This window comes from Cnephaeus nilssonii (assembly GCF_951640355.1).
Source record: "Cnephaeus nilssonii genome assembly, chromosome: 6".
Taxonomy (NCBI): domain Eukaryota; kingdom Metazoa; phylum Chordata; class Mammalia; order Chiroptera; family Vespertilionidae; genus Cnephaeus; species Cnephaeus nilssonii.
The window spans coordinates 85,259,547-85,274,163 of record NC_137077.1 but is presented as its reverse complement, the minus strand read 5'-3'; the positions used below and the strand labels follow the sequence as shown (position 1 = coordinate 85,274,163).

Below are 14,617 nucleotides of genomic sequence, written 5' to 3'. Positions count from 1 at the left end.
ACCCTTCTCTGCCAGCCATCTTGTGGTGGCCATATTTGATCACATGGGGGTGGCCATCTTGTGTGAGGGTGCTAGGGTCAATTTGCATATTACCTCTTTATTATATAGGATAATATTAATTTTTAAAAATCTGATTACAAAGGTAATAATTTGAGAAACAAAGAAAAAACACTAAGAAAATCTAAGCTACCTATAATCTTCACCCCCAGATAACCACTGAAAACCTTTTTCTGATTGTAATTATAATTAATTTTTAATGGTGTCATATTTGGACATCCTTTCATAACTTGCTTTCTAAACTTACTATATTGTGACTTTTTTTTTGACTCGTTCACTACTCTGTTGCAAGATCATAAATAATCCACTTAAAAGAATTCATTTTACCGCCCATAACAGGAAGCAGCTATCAAAAGAAGTGCAATGCTTCCTAAAGGAAACTTGGCTGCATTTGAAATGAATGTTTATCACAAATAATTTTTAAACTTGTTCTATTGTCTCCAATAGAACATGATGCTTTATGATGCTTTATGTTAATGAGCAGGAGAACACAGGGGTTATCTGTTAGGCAGCTCCCCGTGTGTCTGAGAGGAGACCCTGTCGTTTTAGAATGTGCTGAAGGGCTGTGGCTGGTTTCTCTGGTAGGGTTATGGCACTGAGAGAGAAAATCTATTAGAGACTGGTTAGCTTCCACAGTAGCTAAGAAATCTTGGAGAGGGTTGGGGACCGCCTACAGAAACTGGGACATATGCCTTGTGATGATGTCTGAAACCATAGCGACTGCTTGTTGTGGAAATAAAAAATCAGCAGCCTGTTGGAAAAGAAAGAGGCTGGGACAATGGGAGCAGCGTCAGAGCTGAGGGAAGGTGGGCACCAGCCTCTCGTGAAGGGCACTCGCTGTGGCTTTCCATGGGTCCGACCAGCCTCCTGACCAAATGCTTGGTGGGTACCAGTGAGAAGGGAGGGGACAGTCCTCCCAGAGACCACATTAGCTCTTTAGAGTAACAGACATCTGGTGGCGTTGGCAAGGAGAGGTCATGAGAAGAGTTTGTAGGGCATTTGAGAGGATACAGAACATGAAAAGAAAGAACCAAGGTTAATTCTAGAGTCCCAAAGCTAATAACTAAGGGCTGGTTGGAATGAAAATTTACAGTAGGAACCAAGGATATGGACCTGGAGCAAAACAAATATATGGGGTATGTGAACATGAATATACACATTTTACTGGTTGACAAAGAGAGGCATTGACTCTGAGAGAACAGGCAAGATCCATGAGAGCTCTGATGGGAGAGAGGAGGCAGGAGTGTCCAGGTTTGGTTACGGAACCACACATTTGCAGACAATTCAATGTCGGGGCTGAAACAGACTTAGAGCCAGAGGGCCTGGGACTCCTGGGGACCAATCCCCACTCTACTGCTTATAAGCTGTGTGACCTCAGGCAAGCTATTCTGAACCTATTTCTCCATTTGCAAAATGGGGATAATAATGTTACCTGCCTTGTTGGGCTGTTGTGAGAACTAATGAGTTAACATATATAAGCTATGACATACATAAATAGGAACACACGTAAACGGAAACAGTGCCTGATAACGTAAACATTATATTTGTGTTTGCTTTCATTACTGATATTCATTAGAAAAGAAGAAGAGAAGGAAGGTAAGAAAAGGTGTAATATATTAGGAAAATACATTATAATGTAGCAGTGTGTTTATTATATTTATGTGGATTAGCATTTATATTGCTATGAATTACGTGATAAATAAGACTAAAAGGATGAAGGAGCAAGTAGAAATATTAATTTAAAGGAGACCAGATACTAGGTCCTTATGAAAGTGAGCCTTCAATATATGAATTTCCCTTCATTAGTGAGAACATTTGCTGAAACATTTTATCATCCCACTAATTATTCTATGTATATCCACCACTGCCTACCTACCTCCAACATTGTGCAAGCCATTTATCACACTTTCCCTCTCAATTTACATGGCAGTCTGACCTTCTTAGTTAGGAGCTGATAATGGGCCCCTCGGCATCTTAGAAATCTAGCCCAGTGTTTGACACATACAACCACCCAACAAATCACTTCTTTATGGAGAAAAAGACATTGGTTACAACTGGTAAGAGCATCCCTTCCTTAGGTACGCCCTCCCTTCTGGGAGCACATCCTACCTCCCTGGCAGCCCGTAGAGCATTCTTTCCATAGAGGAAGGTGGGCACCTTCCTTATTAGCTTCAGGAGAGCTTGTGGGAGATTCTCCTTCTCCTGAGACCCCAGACCTAACTGGTAACTGGCCCTGCCTCCATTTAAATGAGAAGAAGGCCAGGAAAGCTTATACCATAGGCCCTGCCTCAGACCTGCCAGGAAAACAGTCAAACCAGGTCCCTAAAGAGGGGCAAAATGGGCATGAACAGGAGAAACAGCTTTAGTGACAATGATGTAAAACTTTACTAGCTCATAATGTTTAGACTGTCCCTATGGCTGGATGTTTCTGTCCCTCCCCTCAGGTCACCTGTTAAAGCCCTAATCCCCCAATGTGATGGTATTTGGAGATAGGACCTTTGGGAAGTAACTCGGTTTGGATGAGGTCATGAGGGCTTATAAGGACACTAACCCCATTCATGACGTTATTGAGGAGGCACTGGAGCTCTATCTCCATTATGTGAGGACACAGTGAGAAGACAACTGCCTATAAGCTACGAAGAGAGTTCTCTGACCATGCTGACCCCTTGATCTTGGGCTTCCCAGTCTCCACAACTGTGATAAGTAATCATGGTTGCTTAAGCCATCCATCCTGTGGCATTTTGTTATGGCAGCCAGAGTTGACTGAGACATTCATACAAATGTTTGATGCTTGGAAAAATCATGTGAAAGTCACTCAGATACTTGCTTATGAGAACAAGTAGTTTTCCAAACCCCAATTACAAATAAAACTACCAGTATTATGGCCAATATTGATTGAGTGTTTAAGACCTGCCCAGCTCTGGGATAAGCCCACATGCACTATTTGATTTACTCATCACAACCCTAGAGGCTGGCATGATCACCATGCAGCTTTCATAGGGAAGCACCTGAAGCTGAAGGAGATTGATTCATTTGGCCAAGGTCACAGAATAGTAAGTGGGGCAGCTGGGATTGGAACCTTAGAGAGCTTTTAATTTAGCTACGGTACTTAAAGATGGTATTGCAACTGGTACTGTTGTTAAAATAGAATCAGTCCTTCCCCTCCCTACAAAAGCAGGAGTGAGGAGTGAGGTTGTAGTCAGGAATACCCCTTCCCTCTACCCTGAGCATGCCTGAAGGAAAGGCTGCACTCTGGCCAGCCCTCGTTGTAGGCTGTGAAGAGTCAGGGACCACTGATACATCATACAAGATTTATGACTCTTTCATAATTGATGGCACCAAGAATGAATTAAAAAACACATACACCAGGACTAATCCAACCGGCTTTCCCAGAAGTAGAAGTGTTTCTGTGGAATCTGTTTCTGTAATAGCTCATTCATTTTTCAATGTTCCCGATAAGCACAGCACTGACTGCAAACGGGGGCATACCCTGTGCAAGTTGACTTTATCCAGTGAGCTGTTTCCGAAGCCGCATCGAGTTATACATTTAGAGTTGTAAAGCATCACAATATTAGGATGGCTTTGTTTTTTTTTTTGCAGAGCTCATTAACCCCTGGCAATTAGCACTGTTTTGCTGTGCAAAATGGCCTTATTTGGCATGTTCTGTAGCCTCTACTATGCATGTGATGATATAATTTAAACTTCATGTGTCGTGTGCCATCTACCGTCATGCAAAGATAGAGGGGCTCTTCAGCCCCTTCTTACTTTCTTAGCTACAGGAGGCTTAATTAAAACGACAATGCACAGCACTCACCGTTCCTCTCCTGGAGAAAGGCCATCGTGGCTTTTTGGATTCTGGTGGGTGAAATGAAAGAAAACATATTAGAACTTTGAATAACTAGTGACAGAGCATTGCAGTGCTTGACAAAACCTGCTTTTCAAAGAGCCCGAAGGAATTCATCCTGCTCTAACTCTCCTCTTGAGAATGCACAGAATGAATGCAGATAGTGAAGGAAGCGGTGTTGCAACCTAAAAGTTGGTATTCCATTGCTACCTGAAGGTAATATTGTACTATTTCTTTACTAAGGTATTTTTCAGCCTCCTCTTCTTGATCGCTAAGGGGGAAAATCTATGAAATGTAATAAAGATGTTAAATAATATATTTAAGATGGAGAGTCATAGAACTTTGGGGCTGAAAGGACTTTTTTTTATACTGTTCTACCAGAAACTCTCCCAGACCAAACTTGAGTCTTGATGACTACATAACCTGACAATCCCATGTGTGGTTAAACACAGACTCCCGAAATAGGGGAACACCAGCACATCATCAGTCTCTATGTTGGGGGTTTATTGTTGCTATTAGCCACCATCCAAGTAGTCCTGAGGAGTTGCTTTGAGTTGGGAAGGACATCATTGTTCAATAACACACTATTTTTGTGATCAGGAATTAAAGTGATGAGATTTGGACTCCTGATTTTCATGTCATTTGCATCAATTTGTAATGTTACCAAGAAAAAGCTGGGAATCGTCTCTTAGGATTAGGTGAGGTGTTCTGATGACTCAGTACAAAAAAATAGATGTCTTATAGGTCTGTCTCTCTCTGTGTTCCATTCGTCAGAGGGCTCTGCATAGTACTTCAATCGGATGGAGGCAATTTACTGCAAAGATTGTGCTCAAGGGGCTTTTCCTATTGGAACCCTGGAAGCCACCTGTCCAACGAATTATCTTGCTCACTCTGAGCACCTTATTAATCTTTTAAAAGGAGAGCTTGGGTGGAATCTCCTTCAGGGACAAATCGGCTTTACCACTCTTATCCCTCAAATGCCTGGTAGAAAATTAGGTCCCATTTGAACTGCAATTGGGGTATCTGGTTTTCAAAAATGTCTCTGTTTTTCTAGCTTTGGGGGTAATTTCAGGGCCTTGGAAAAGCATCACAAATATTCAGAAGATGTAAATGGGTCTCTGCTGCATCCTCAATCTTTTATTATCTATAGTAAATGTTAAGTTTTGCTGACTCAGCTATTTCACCAGTGACTCACATGCACCTGGAAGCTCGAGCAGCACTGCATTAGACCATGATTTGGGGACACAAGAACTCTATTCTAAACTCCTTGGGAAGAGGATGTGGAGGCAGAAGGTGGAGAAGGTTGCATAACTTTTACTATGTGGTTTCTGCCGCAATGCTAGGCACACAACAAAGAACAACTAGTTCGTTTAGGAACATCACGTGCTAGTTATGTCCTGTTTCTTAGCATGTCCTGTTTCTGGAGGGCTTGTTAAAAAATAAATTATGCCTGGCTAGCATGGCTCAGTGTTTGATCATCGACCTGTGAACCAGGAGGTCACGGTTCGATTCCTGGTTAGGGCACATGCCCAGGTTGCAGACTCAACCCTTAGTAGGGGGAGTGCAGGAGGCAGCTGACCAGTGATTCTCTCTCATCATTGATGTTTCTCTCTCTCCCTCTCCCTTTCTCTCTGAAATCAATTAAAAATATATATAAAACTAACAAACCCACAAATAACTATTTGACTTTGGGAAGTGAACACATGGTGCAATATACAGTCCCTGTAACATAGAACCCACACCTGAAACCTATATGTTCATATTGACCAATGTCATCTCAATCAATTTAATTAAAAAATAAAACAACAACAGATACCTGGGCTGGCTCTGCCCCCAGAATTTCTGATTCAAAAGGTCTGGAGCAGGGCCCCTGGACCCACATGTCTGACAATTTCCCAGGTAATGCTGAAGCTGCTGGTCTGGGACCAGCCTTCGGGAAACACTGCTTTCGTTGCTCACCAGCTTAGGGCATGTGCAAAGTCTCATAGAACAAGTACTAACCTCTGTTAAGGTAACATTGTGTTTAGAGCTAGCTCTAGTTTCTAGGGGCCTGTCCTTGAGTAGATCACTTAATTCCTCTCGGTTTGTTCATTCGGGTGGTTTTATCACAGGAGACAGTAGATGTTTATTTGGATGGCTGTGTCTTATAAGATGGTAGATGTGAAAGGGAGCTATAAAGAGTGAAGAACTACACAAATGTCAGGCATGATTTAGTTACTGGTGGCTTCTGGGTTCCATCTAATAGGTGGCTGATGCAGGCTGGCGGGGAGCACGCAGGACTAGCAGCCAGGAGCCCGGACTCCATTCCTCTGACACAAACCGGCTGGCACCGTGGCTGGGTCAGGCCAGGGCTCCTTTCTGGGTCTCACTTGGCACATATGTGAGTGAGGAATGAGCTAGTTTCCGAGTTGCAGGATGTCCTGGGCTCCTGGGGGTGCCTTGGAGGTGAGGCTTTGGGACCCACCCCATTTTCAAATATTGCAACTCTGCCTGGATCTGTTTTATAGGCTTTATTTCCAAGTGAGGGTTCTTATGTAAAAAAGGGCCCTGTTAAGAACAAAACCAGTTTAACAGCCACCAAGATGGGTAATCCCTAAGTCTCCTTTCAGCTTTCAAAGGCTTTCTCAGAATCATGGGGAGCTGTTCTTTTCTTTCCCAACTGAGTTCAAAATGCAGAAGATTTACCCTTAAGACTGACTCTCTCTAATCTCCTCTAACAGTAATCTGCTGTTATCAGGACCTCTGTCTCCACAGGGTACCAACCTGGTTGGAAGGGTGGGGGTGTGGTATTTGTTGTGTGCCTAGCACAGTGATGGGCAACCTTTTGAGCTTGGTGTGTCAAACTTCGCCAAAAAAACTGAGCATAACTCGGGTAGTGTGTCACTTTGAGGAAAAAACTAACTCCAAGACTCTAGTTGCAAATGTTTCATCCTCAGGAGCAGCAAATGTTTCATCCTTGGCATGTGGCCGCGTGTCATCAGAAATGGCTACGCGTGTCAGTGCTGACACGCGTGTCATAGGTTCGCCATCACTGGTCTAGCATCACAGTGATGATATGGAAGCTGCCCACCAGCCCAGAGAGAGCATTCAGCTCCAAGGTGGTGACCGTCCCTGGACCTGGGCAAATTACTTGACAAGAGCACCTCATACATCTCTGTAAGTGGAGTGGCCAATAGCAGAGTGTATTCAGCTGGTTCCAGTAATTCATGGCTGATGCCTACGTCCGTGAGAGATCTGTTGAACTTGTCAGTGCACATGTGGTACTGCTCATTAAGTATTTTGAAAACCCCCCCTGTTCATTACAATATCCTTCCATAGCAGGCATGTGGTATAAGTATGCTGAATGACGAGACCTGAATTCAGTAGCAGAAGTGGGTGGCACAGGTAATCGGCAGCTCCATCTGACACCAGAAGGTCCCCGGGGAACACCTCAAGTCCAGGCAAGTTGAGTACCACAGAGCTCCGTCTGCGCTCGTACAACCTGCGCTCAAGAGACAGAATGAGAGAGCTTGCAGCCGCGTGCAGGCCGGCCATCACTCGGACCACTCTGGGCATTCAGTAGTGACTGCTCCAAGCCTGAGGAACGCCTGCTTTCTTTAAGGAAGGATTTGGAGGCTACCCCAGGCTCCAGGCGCAGGACGGCTATGATGACACACACTCTCCACACCTTTTTGAGTTTTATTGACCATTTATGATTCTGACTAGTCCAAAGCAGAACAACTCTCTCAAAGTTGTCAGCACAGCCCTGGCTGGTGTGATTTCGTTGGTTGGAGTGACATCCTGTGCACCAAAAGGGGGAAGTTTGATTGCCAGTCAGGGCACATACATGGGTTGTGGGCTGATCCCGTGTTGGGACACATGCAGGAGAAAACTGATTTATGTCTCTCTCTCTCTCTCTCTCAATCTCTCTCTCTCTTCTCCCTTGTCTCTAAAGTCAGTAAAACATACCCCTGGGCAATGATTAAAGAAAATGTCAGCACAAACATACCCAGCATGTTCTGAATCAGAAAAACACTAGGAGAAAGCCCTCTCACACAAGTCTTTGCAAATTATTCACAGGGCCTCAGAGGGAGCAGGATGCCACCAGCACCCCTAGAGATCCGAGGCTGGTTATTTCAAGCCAGTACTTTTATTTTTCCCAGAGAAAATGAGAACTATGATTGGTAAAGCTTAGTAAAAGAGAGGCCTATGCACCTGCTCCTTTTCTCTACCCCATTTCATGAAACCTCCTGTCTGTTGGACATTCACAAAATAAATGGTTGCACATCAGACACAGTGAGGGGCAGCTCCAAAGCCATCTGCTCAGTGATCTCTAAGGAGCAAACGGGGTAAGGGATCTGCCCCTCTAGGAGCCTGATAGCATTGGATTGTAGGGGTTGTCATAGTTTCCTCATCAAAGCTGTTCAGATAATCCTTTGCTCTATTTTGAGGGATGAGAGATGCAATTCTTTCTATGTATTGACCAATGTAATCTTTGAATTCTCTTTTTAAAATCAACAAATAGCTTAATATAGATTACTTTATTTACAGAGGAAATTTGTCTCACTGTACCAACAAAAGCATAGGTATAGATTTGCCTTGGAAGTTGAGAATCTGATATACTTTGGCTATTTTGATTTGGCCCATTACCCATCCCCATGCTTGGAACCTCATTAATCTCCCCAGCCCAGCCCCTCCTCCACTGCTTCCACTTTCCCACCTGCCTGTCGCTTGAGTTCTCCAAGCCCTGTAGCCAAGCTCCGTGCTTCTGACCTTCCACATGCGTGATGGCCTTTCTTCCTGTGCTTCCATCTTTTGCCTTGTAATTGTACATTCTCGGATCTCATGCCTCCTTTCTCGTCAATATGTCTGATGTTGGAGTACTGGTTATGCCCTGTCAGGCCTAGCATGCTGTTGACCAAAGTCTGGTGTATATTAGAATACCTTGTGGAATTTATTATAAAACCCATCCACAGTCCCATCCTCAGGATTCTGACCCAGAAGGTCTGAAGGTGGGCCTCTGGATCTGAAGTTTTCCCAGCTCCCTAGATACCAAAGTTGGAGAACAACTGATTTTGAGGATACAAGTAACTTGATGTAGACTTTTCCTACTTTTAGATTTTAAGAGTTATTTCAAATTTTCAGCCTTTTGCCAAAAGCATTTCCAGAGATAATTTTACTTATAAATAGCGAGACAAGTTGTTTAGGAATTTCTATTAATGAATAGCCTATGTCCCATAAACTCCTAAAAAGTATTTGAAGTAGGGCTGCCTCAGACTCTGCAGATTGATGCTGTAGGCATAAAAAGTTAATTTTTAGCCATAAAAGGCTGCTTCCTCCAAGAAGTCTCCCCTGATGCTCAAAGAAGTAATTTTTCAAATTTGTACACTGCTCTGCATCCTCACTAGATCAGTCCTCTGCATCTTCCATCTGTATTTTAAAAAAATATTTTTATTGATTTCAGAGAATAAGAGAGAGGGAGAGAGATAGAAACATCAATGATGAGAGGGAATCATTAATCAGCTGCCTCCTGCATGCCCCACACTGGGGATTGAGCCCTCAACCCAGCCATGTGCCCTGATCAGGAATTGAACTGTGACTTTCTGGTTCATAGGTCAATGGTCAACCACTGAGTCATGCCGGCTGGGCATCCATCTGTATTAATACAGTTGCCTCTTAATTTATTTCTTCACCTTTAGCTTTATCTTCTTGATTCCATCCTAATCCCAGCCACTAACACGAGTTATCCAAAATGCAAATCTGACTTAGTCCCTCCTGGCCTCAGACACTTCAGTAGCTCTTCATTCTATACCAGATAAATACCTTCTTAAAGCCTACACACAAACCTTCTATAATATGGACGCTGATATTCATTACTTTGCAATTTATTCTCTGGAAACAGGGAATGGATTGTAATCCCCACACAAAATGTTTCACACTTCAGTGCCTTAGCTGGGAAGGCATTGTCCTCTCCAAATCTTCCTAACCCCTGTTTTTTCCATAAGATTTAGAGCCACCAACTAAGTAACTTAAAAGGAAAATACTTAAATAAAATTGGCTTGGCTTTATTTAATTGGCTGTATTCCCTGGGGTTTTAAAATCTCTCTCAACTGCCCTTTCTTTGCTTGTCTCTCTCCTCATCTCTTTTATTAATTGGAAAACTTTAGGTTAATTTTGCAGACACTGTTAGCTGCCAAACCAATGTGTGTGCTCTTCATTTTTCTTACTATCAAAACCCTGCTTTGCTTGGGGTGGCATGTGCTGAGGTAATACAGTGATTTGCTCTGACTCCCTTGCAGCTAGCAGAGGCCATGTGACCCAAATCTGGTCAATGAGATTTACTTATCCTCTACCAAGGATATTTTCCCATTGATTTTAGAGAGAGTGGAAGAGAGAGGGAAAGACAGAGAGAAACATCAATGTGAGAGAAACACATCGATTGGTTGCTTCCTGCACGTGCCCTGACCAGGCTGGGGAGGAGCCTGCAACTGAGGTACATGCCCTTGACTGGAGTCAAACCCAGGACCCTTCCATCTGCAGGCCAATGCTCTATCCACTGAGACAAGCTGGCTAGGGCTGGTCAATGAGATTTAAATAGAAGTTGCAGGGTATAGATTCTGGGAAACTTTTTCAAAGTGGTCAGAGCTCTCTAACTTCTTTTTATCTTCTACCCTTTGCCCTTCTTATTGTTTTTAATATTGTTTGATATTTGAAAGTATACCAGTAATCTTGCAAAGATAAGAGCAGAATAGAAAAACAGAAAGATCGTGAAAGGTTGCTGACATCTGCCCTGGCCTGGGCTTTGGTTATATTACAAGAGAAATGCCTTTCATTTGCAGACAAAGGCTATCCTAACTGATTCAAAGCTCCCTATCCTGGACTTCCTTCTCCAAGAATAGGGTCAACTTTTGACATTCTGTACTCCTGAGGCTTTTTCACTACTATTTATGATGATGTTTCATAAGACCATTAGAGTTCCAACTCAACTTTTTACAACTCTCTCCCTTTTGTTATTTGCCAACCCAATGTCCATGGTGGTTATGAAGATGGAGAGGGCTGAATTTGGTGGGAGTAGGAAAATTTACAGTAATTTAGGTGAGAAATATCATTCTAGTTTCATCATCCTGAATAAAGGACATTGGAACTGATACATTATGAATTAGCAGTATATAAATATAGCCAGGAATTTTCACAGAGCTAGTCATAAGGTATTATATAACATAAAATGCTGGGAACCCATGAGAAAAATCCCCTGAAAAGAACTATTAGAAGCTTTCCTGTAAACTTCATACTTTCCTTGATAAAGACCCTAGAAAATACAATGAAATTTAGTATTTATGGGGATACAAGGGATTGGAAAAATTATAGTAATCTGAAAGAGAAATGTAACCTAGGTGAACATTGAGGGGAAATGTTTACTCTTTTGATATTTAACTCTAGAAGTTACACAATCTGATAATGAGTTTGGTAGCTTTCTATGACTCTATAAGTGATCTCTATATTTCCTGGAGACTGCAGGGAGAACATAACTACCAGTGGAGTGGAAGGATTAGTCTTCTCCTGCTGTCTCTAGGCTCGTTTATGTGTTTCTCTTTCATGCTTCTATAGTTCTCTGGAGTGATGGTGAAGAATGAGAAGTCAGCCCTAGCTGGTTTGGCTCAGTGGATAAAGCATCAGCCTGCGGACTGAAGGGTCCCGAGTTTGATTTCAGTCAAGGGCACATGCTTGGGTTGCAGGCTCCATCACCAGTGTGGGGTGTGCAGGAGGTAGCCAATCAATGATTCTCTCTCAACAATGATGTTTCTGTCTCTCTTTCCCTTTCTCTTCCTATCTAAAATCAATGGAAATATATTAAAAAAATAAAAAAAGAATGAGGAGTCAATTGCCTGGATTTTAACCTTAGCTGAGTGACCTGATTGAGCAAGTTAATAACCTCTCTGGCCCTGACTTTGCCATTTGTGAAATGTAGATAATAATCATACCTACTTATTGTGTGAGGATGGATAACGTTAATTATTATAAAGCACTTCTATGAGTGTTAATAAATGCTATGTTGAACATTAAATATATTATGATATAATGTTCTATTTACATGTCTACTCCACTAGACTGCCAGTTCCTTCAGTGCAACAAAAATGTCTTGTTATCATTCGTGTTAGAATCCATTGTTTTTTAATAAATACCAGTGAATGAAATACTCCTCTACTGTCATCCTCCCTCATGGAAAGTATCTTACTTTATAAGGTAGTTTTGCAGAATCATATCTTATCTCCTCTCTTATCCTAAGCTCCTAGCTGCTGAGCTAAATCTCTATGTTTACTAAGAGCTCAATAAACATTTGTTGTGTAAATTGAACCATAACCTGCATACACCCATCATCATCACTGTCATTTCCTGACGCAAATGTATACTCCAGTAATAGCTAACTGCTCACTATTCTTTAAACTTACCCTGTACTTCACGCCTCCATGCCTTGGCTCAGGTAGTTCCCATCTGCCTGCCTATCTCTGCTTTGTCTGCCTGGCAAACTCATACTCATCTCTAAATTCCAGCTTAGACTCTCTTCCTCCAGGAATTTTTCTGATCTGCTCAGAGAGAGCCAACTCCCTTTCCCTCACTCCCCTCCCCCAACTTTATGTTTCTATGATTTCATTGCAGGCTCATGCTGGGTCTTAAATATCATAGAATCCAAGCACTAACATAGAGCTTGACAGAGAGCAGGTATTTAAATAAGCTTGTGGAATAAATAGGTATATTGACCTACAGAATGATATACACACAGTCCTCAAATGAATTTGCTTTTCCATTTTGGAATATGAATGATTACGCATATAGAATAGAAAAATGCAATTTGAGTTTCCTCTCCCCCATTAAAGGTAGTTAAACAACGCCTATCCATTTCTCCTTGTCTAGCATACTTTTTGACATGAGGCATCCATCTGGGAGCACATAGGCCAGGTTTTGGAGTTCAATTTGCACTTAAGGAGCAGGGCTAAGACAACTGGCTCACACAGAGCTGGGCTGGGGCCTCGGCTTTGTTGTGCTAATTATGGAAAGGTGGGCATGACCCTGGAAGGGAGTAACAAAGTCTCTGTGGACATGACATTTTCATGTTCATCAAAAGAGGGCGTGGGTTAATAAAAATATCAAAATTACAGTTGCAACCATATGAAGACCTAGGTAAACAGTAAGAGAACATCTACATAGGAACATAAACAGACTTGGACTGGTGCAGAAAACTGGCCCTTGCCTCCCCCAGGCCTGGCAGTGGACTAGATTTCTGGGACTCTGAAAAGGGACCGCATGTCTGTGTCAGCTGGGGTTGCTCAGATTGCTGGATTAGTGCTATTAATGCGAATAGTTGCAATGCATTCAGAATGACTTTGAATTTAGGTTTCATGGAGAGAGAGGTGTTGGTGATTCCAAATTGGTATCTTATTTTTGTGATTCCAAATATTAACCTTTTGCACTCGGATGTCGAGTGTGACTCGACATGGTTAGCATCGGTAGCAGCTCTTTTTATACTCTTTGAATGTATCAATAATTTGAAATATAAAAAAATCCAAATAAATAAGTTTGTATGAAAAGAAACTCCAGTTTGTTATTCTACTGCCACGCTTTGTAAAATCTGGGGTATTTAAAAAATTAAATCCCGAGTAGAATAAAGGAATCAAGAAAAAAGCAAGCGAGTGCAAAGGGTTAAAATTGCTTCTTATAAAAAATGGCATGCAGGCAGAATCATCGTGTCGAGTTCTAGACTGAATATCCACTGGAAGCAATCATTGCAATAAATTCAGAATTTTTATCTATCTCTCCCAAGCCAAATGGTGTGTGCATGGGGTAGGGCAGGAAAGGAATTTTTTGATACCTAATTTCCTCCGAGAGATATTAAGCTAGGAAATGAACTAATAATAAATGTAAAATGTTTGGGGTGTGGCTGGCAACCCATTGTGCCTGTGGAAGTGCAGTGTAACCTCACGCTGTCCCTTGTTTGGGGAAGCACAACGAAACAAACATTCTTGAGAAATGCTTTTTTCGGGGGGCTTGATGCTGCTTGGCTATCCTGGTTCTTTGCTTCAGAAGAAAACTCTTGACACAGGAGGTTGTATAACTAACTGGCTGCCTGACCCAGACTTCATAGCCCTTCGGCTTGCCTGCCACCTCCCCCAAGCCCCGCATTCAGAAACCCCAATGGGGCCACACTTTCACTAACCCTGAGGTGTGTTGTCCCAGGCTGGTCAGATCCGAAGGGACTAGTCCCATGGTTGCTGGAATAATCTTGTCTCCTTTCTGGCACGTCTCCTCATCCTGTCCTCTGCTGAAGATCTGAAGGTCCATGATGTGGGCTGGGATGGCAGCAATTTAGAGAATCTGGAGAATTCTCTCCCACTACTGAGCAGGCTGCACACCCGTGAGTCAACACTCAACAATGAGCCTGTGCTCGTGTGTCGGTGCCAGAAAAGTTTCTGGCTGGTGGAAATGTGTCCCCAGTGGACCTCAAATGCATACACTTTGAATAGATTGGTGTTGTTGAATATTATTCTAATTTAAAATCAACTGGTACTTACTGAACACCACTTTTACTAGATACACACCCTGGTAGGTGCTTTACATGCATTATAATGTTCATAAGCACCCTATCAAGTGGAAATTACTTGTCCTTATTGTAGAGGGGAGGAAACAAAGACTTAAAGAGATAGTTAAGAAATCTACCTAAGGTCACATTGTTAATGAAAG

General features: G+C 42.4%; 1 protein-coding gene across 1 annotated transcript in view; it reads right to left on the bottom strand.

Moving 5' to 3' along the window:
• The window catches only part of PLEKHG7 (pleckstrin homology and RhoGEF domain containing G7), a 46,623-nt gene extending 32,400 nt beyond the window's left edge, over window positions 1-14,223 (bottom strand). Inside the window, exons 1-3 of the mRNA XM_079774078.1 lie at window positions 14,094-14,223; window positions 7,255-7,382; window positions 3,872-3,912 (exon numbers count right to left, since the gene is read on the bottom strand). Coding sequence (XP_079630204.1) covers window positions 3,872-3,912; window positions 7,255-7,382; window positions 14,094-14,218 — 294 coding nt within the window. The 5' untranslated portion in view covers window positions 14,219-14,223. The remainder of the gene's footprint in view (window positions 1-3,871; window positions 3,913-7,254; window positions 7,383-14,093) is intronic.
• Window positions 14,224-14,617: the final 394 nt, after the last annotated feature.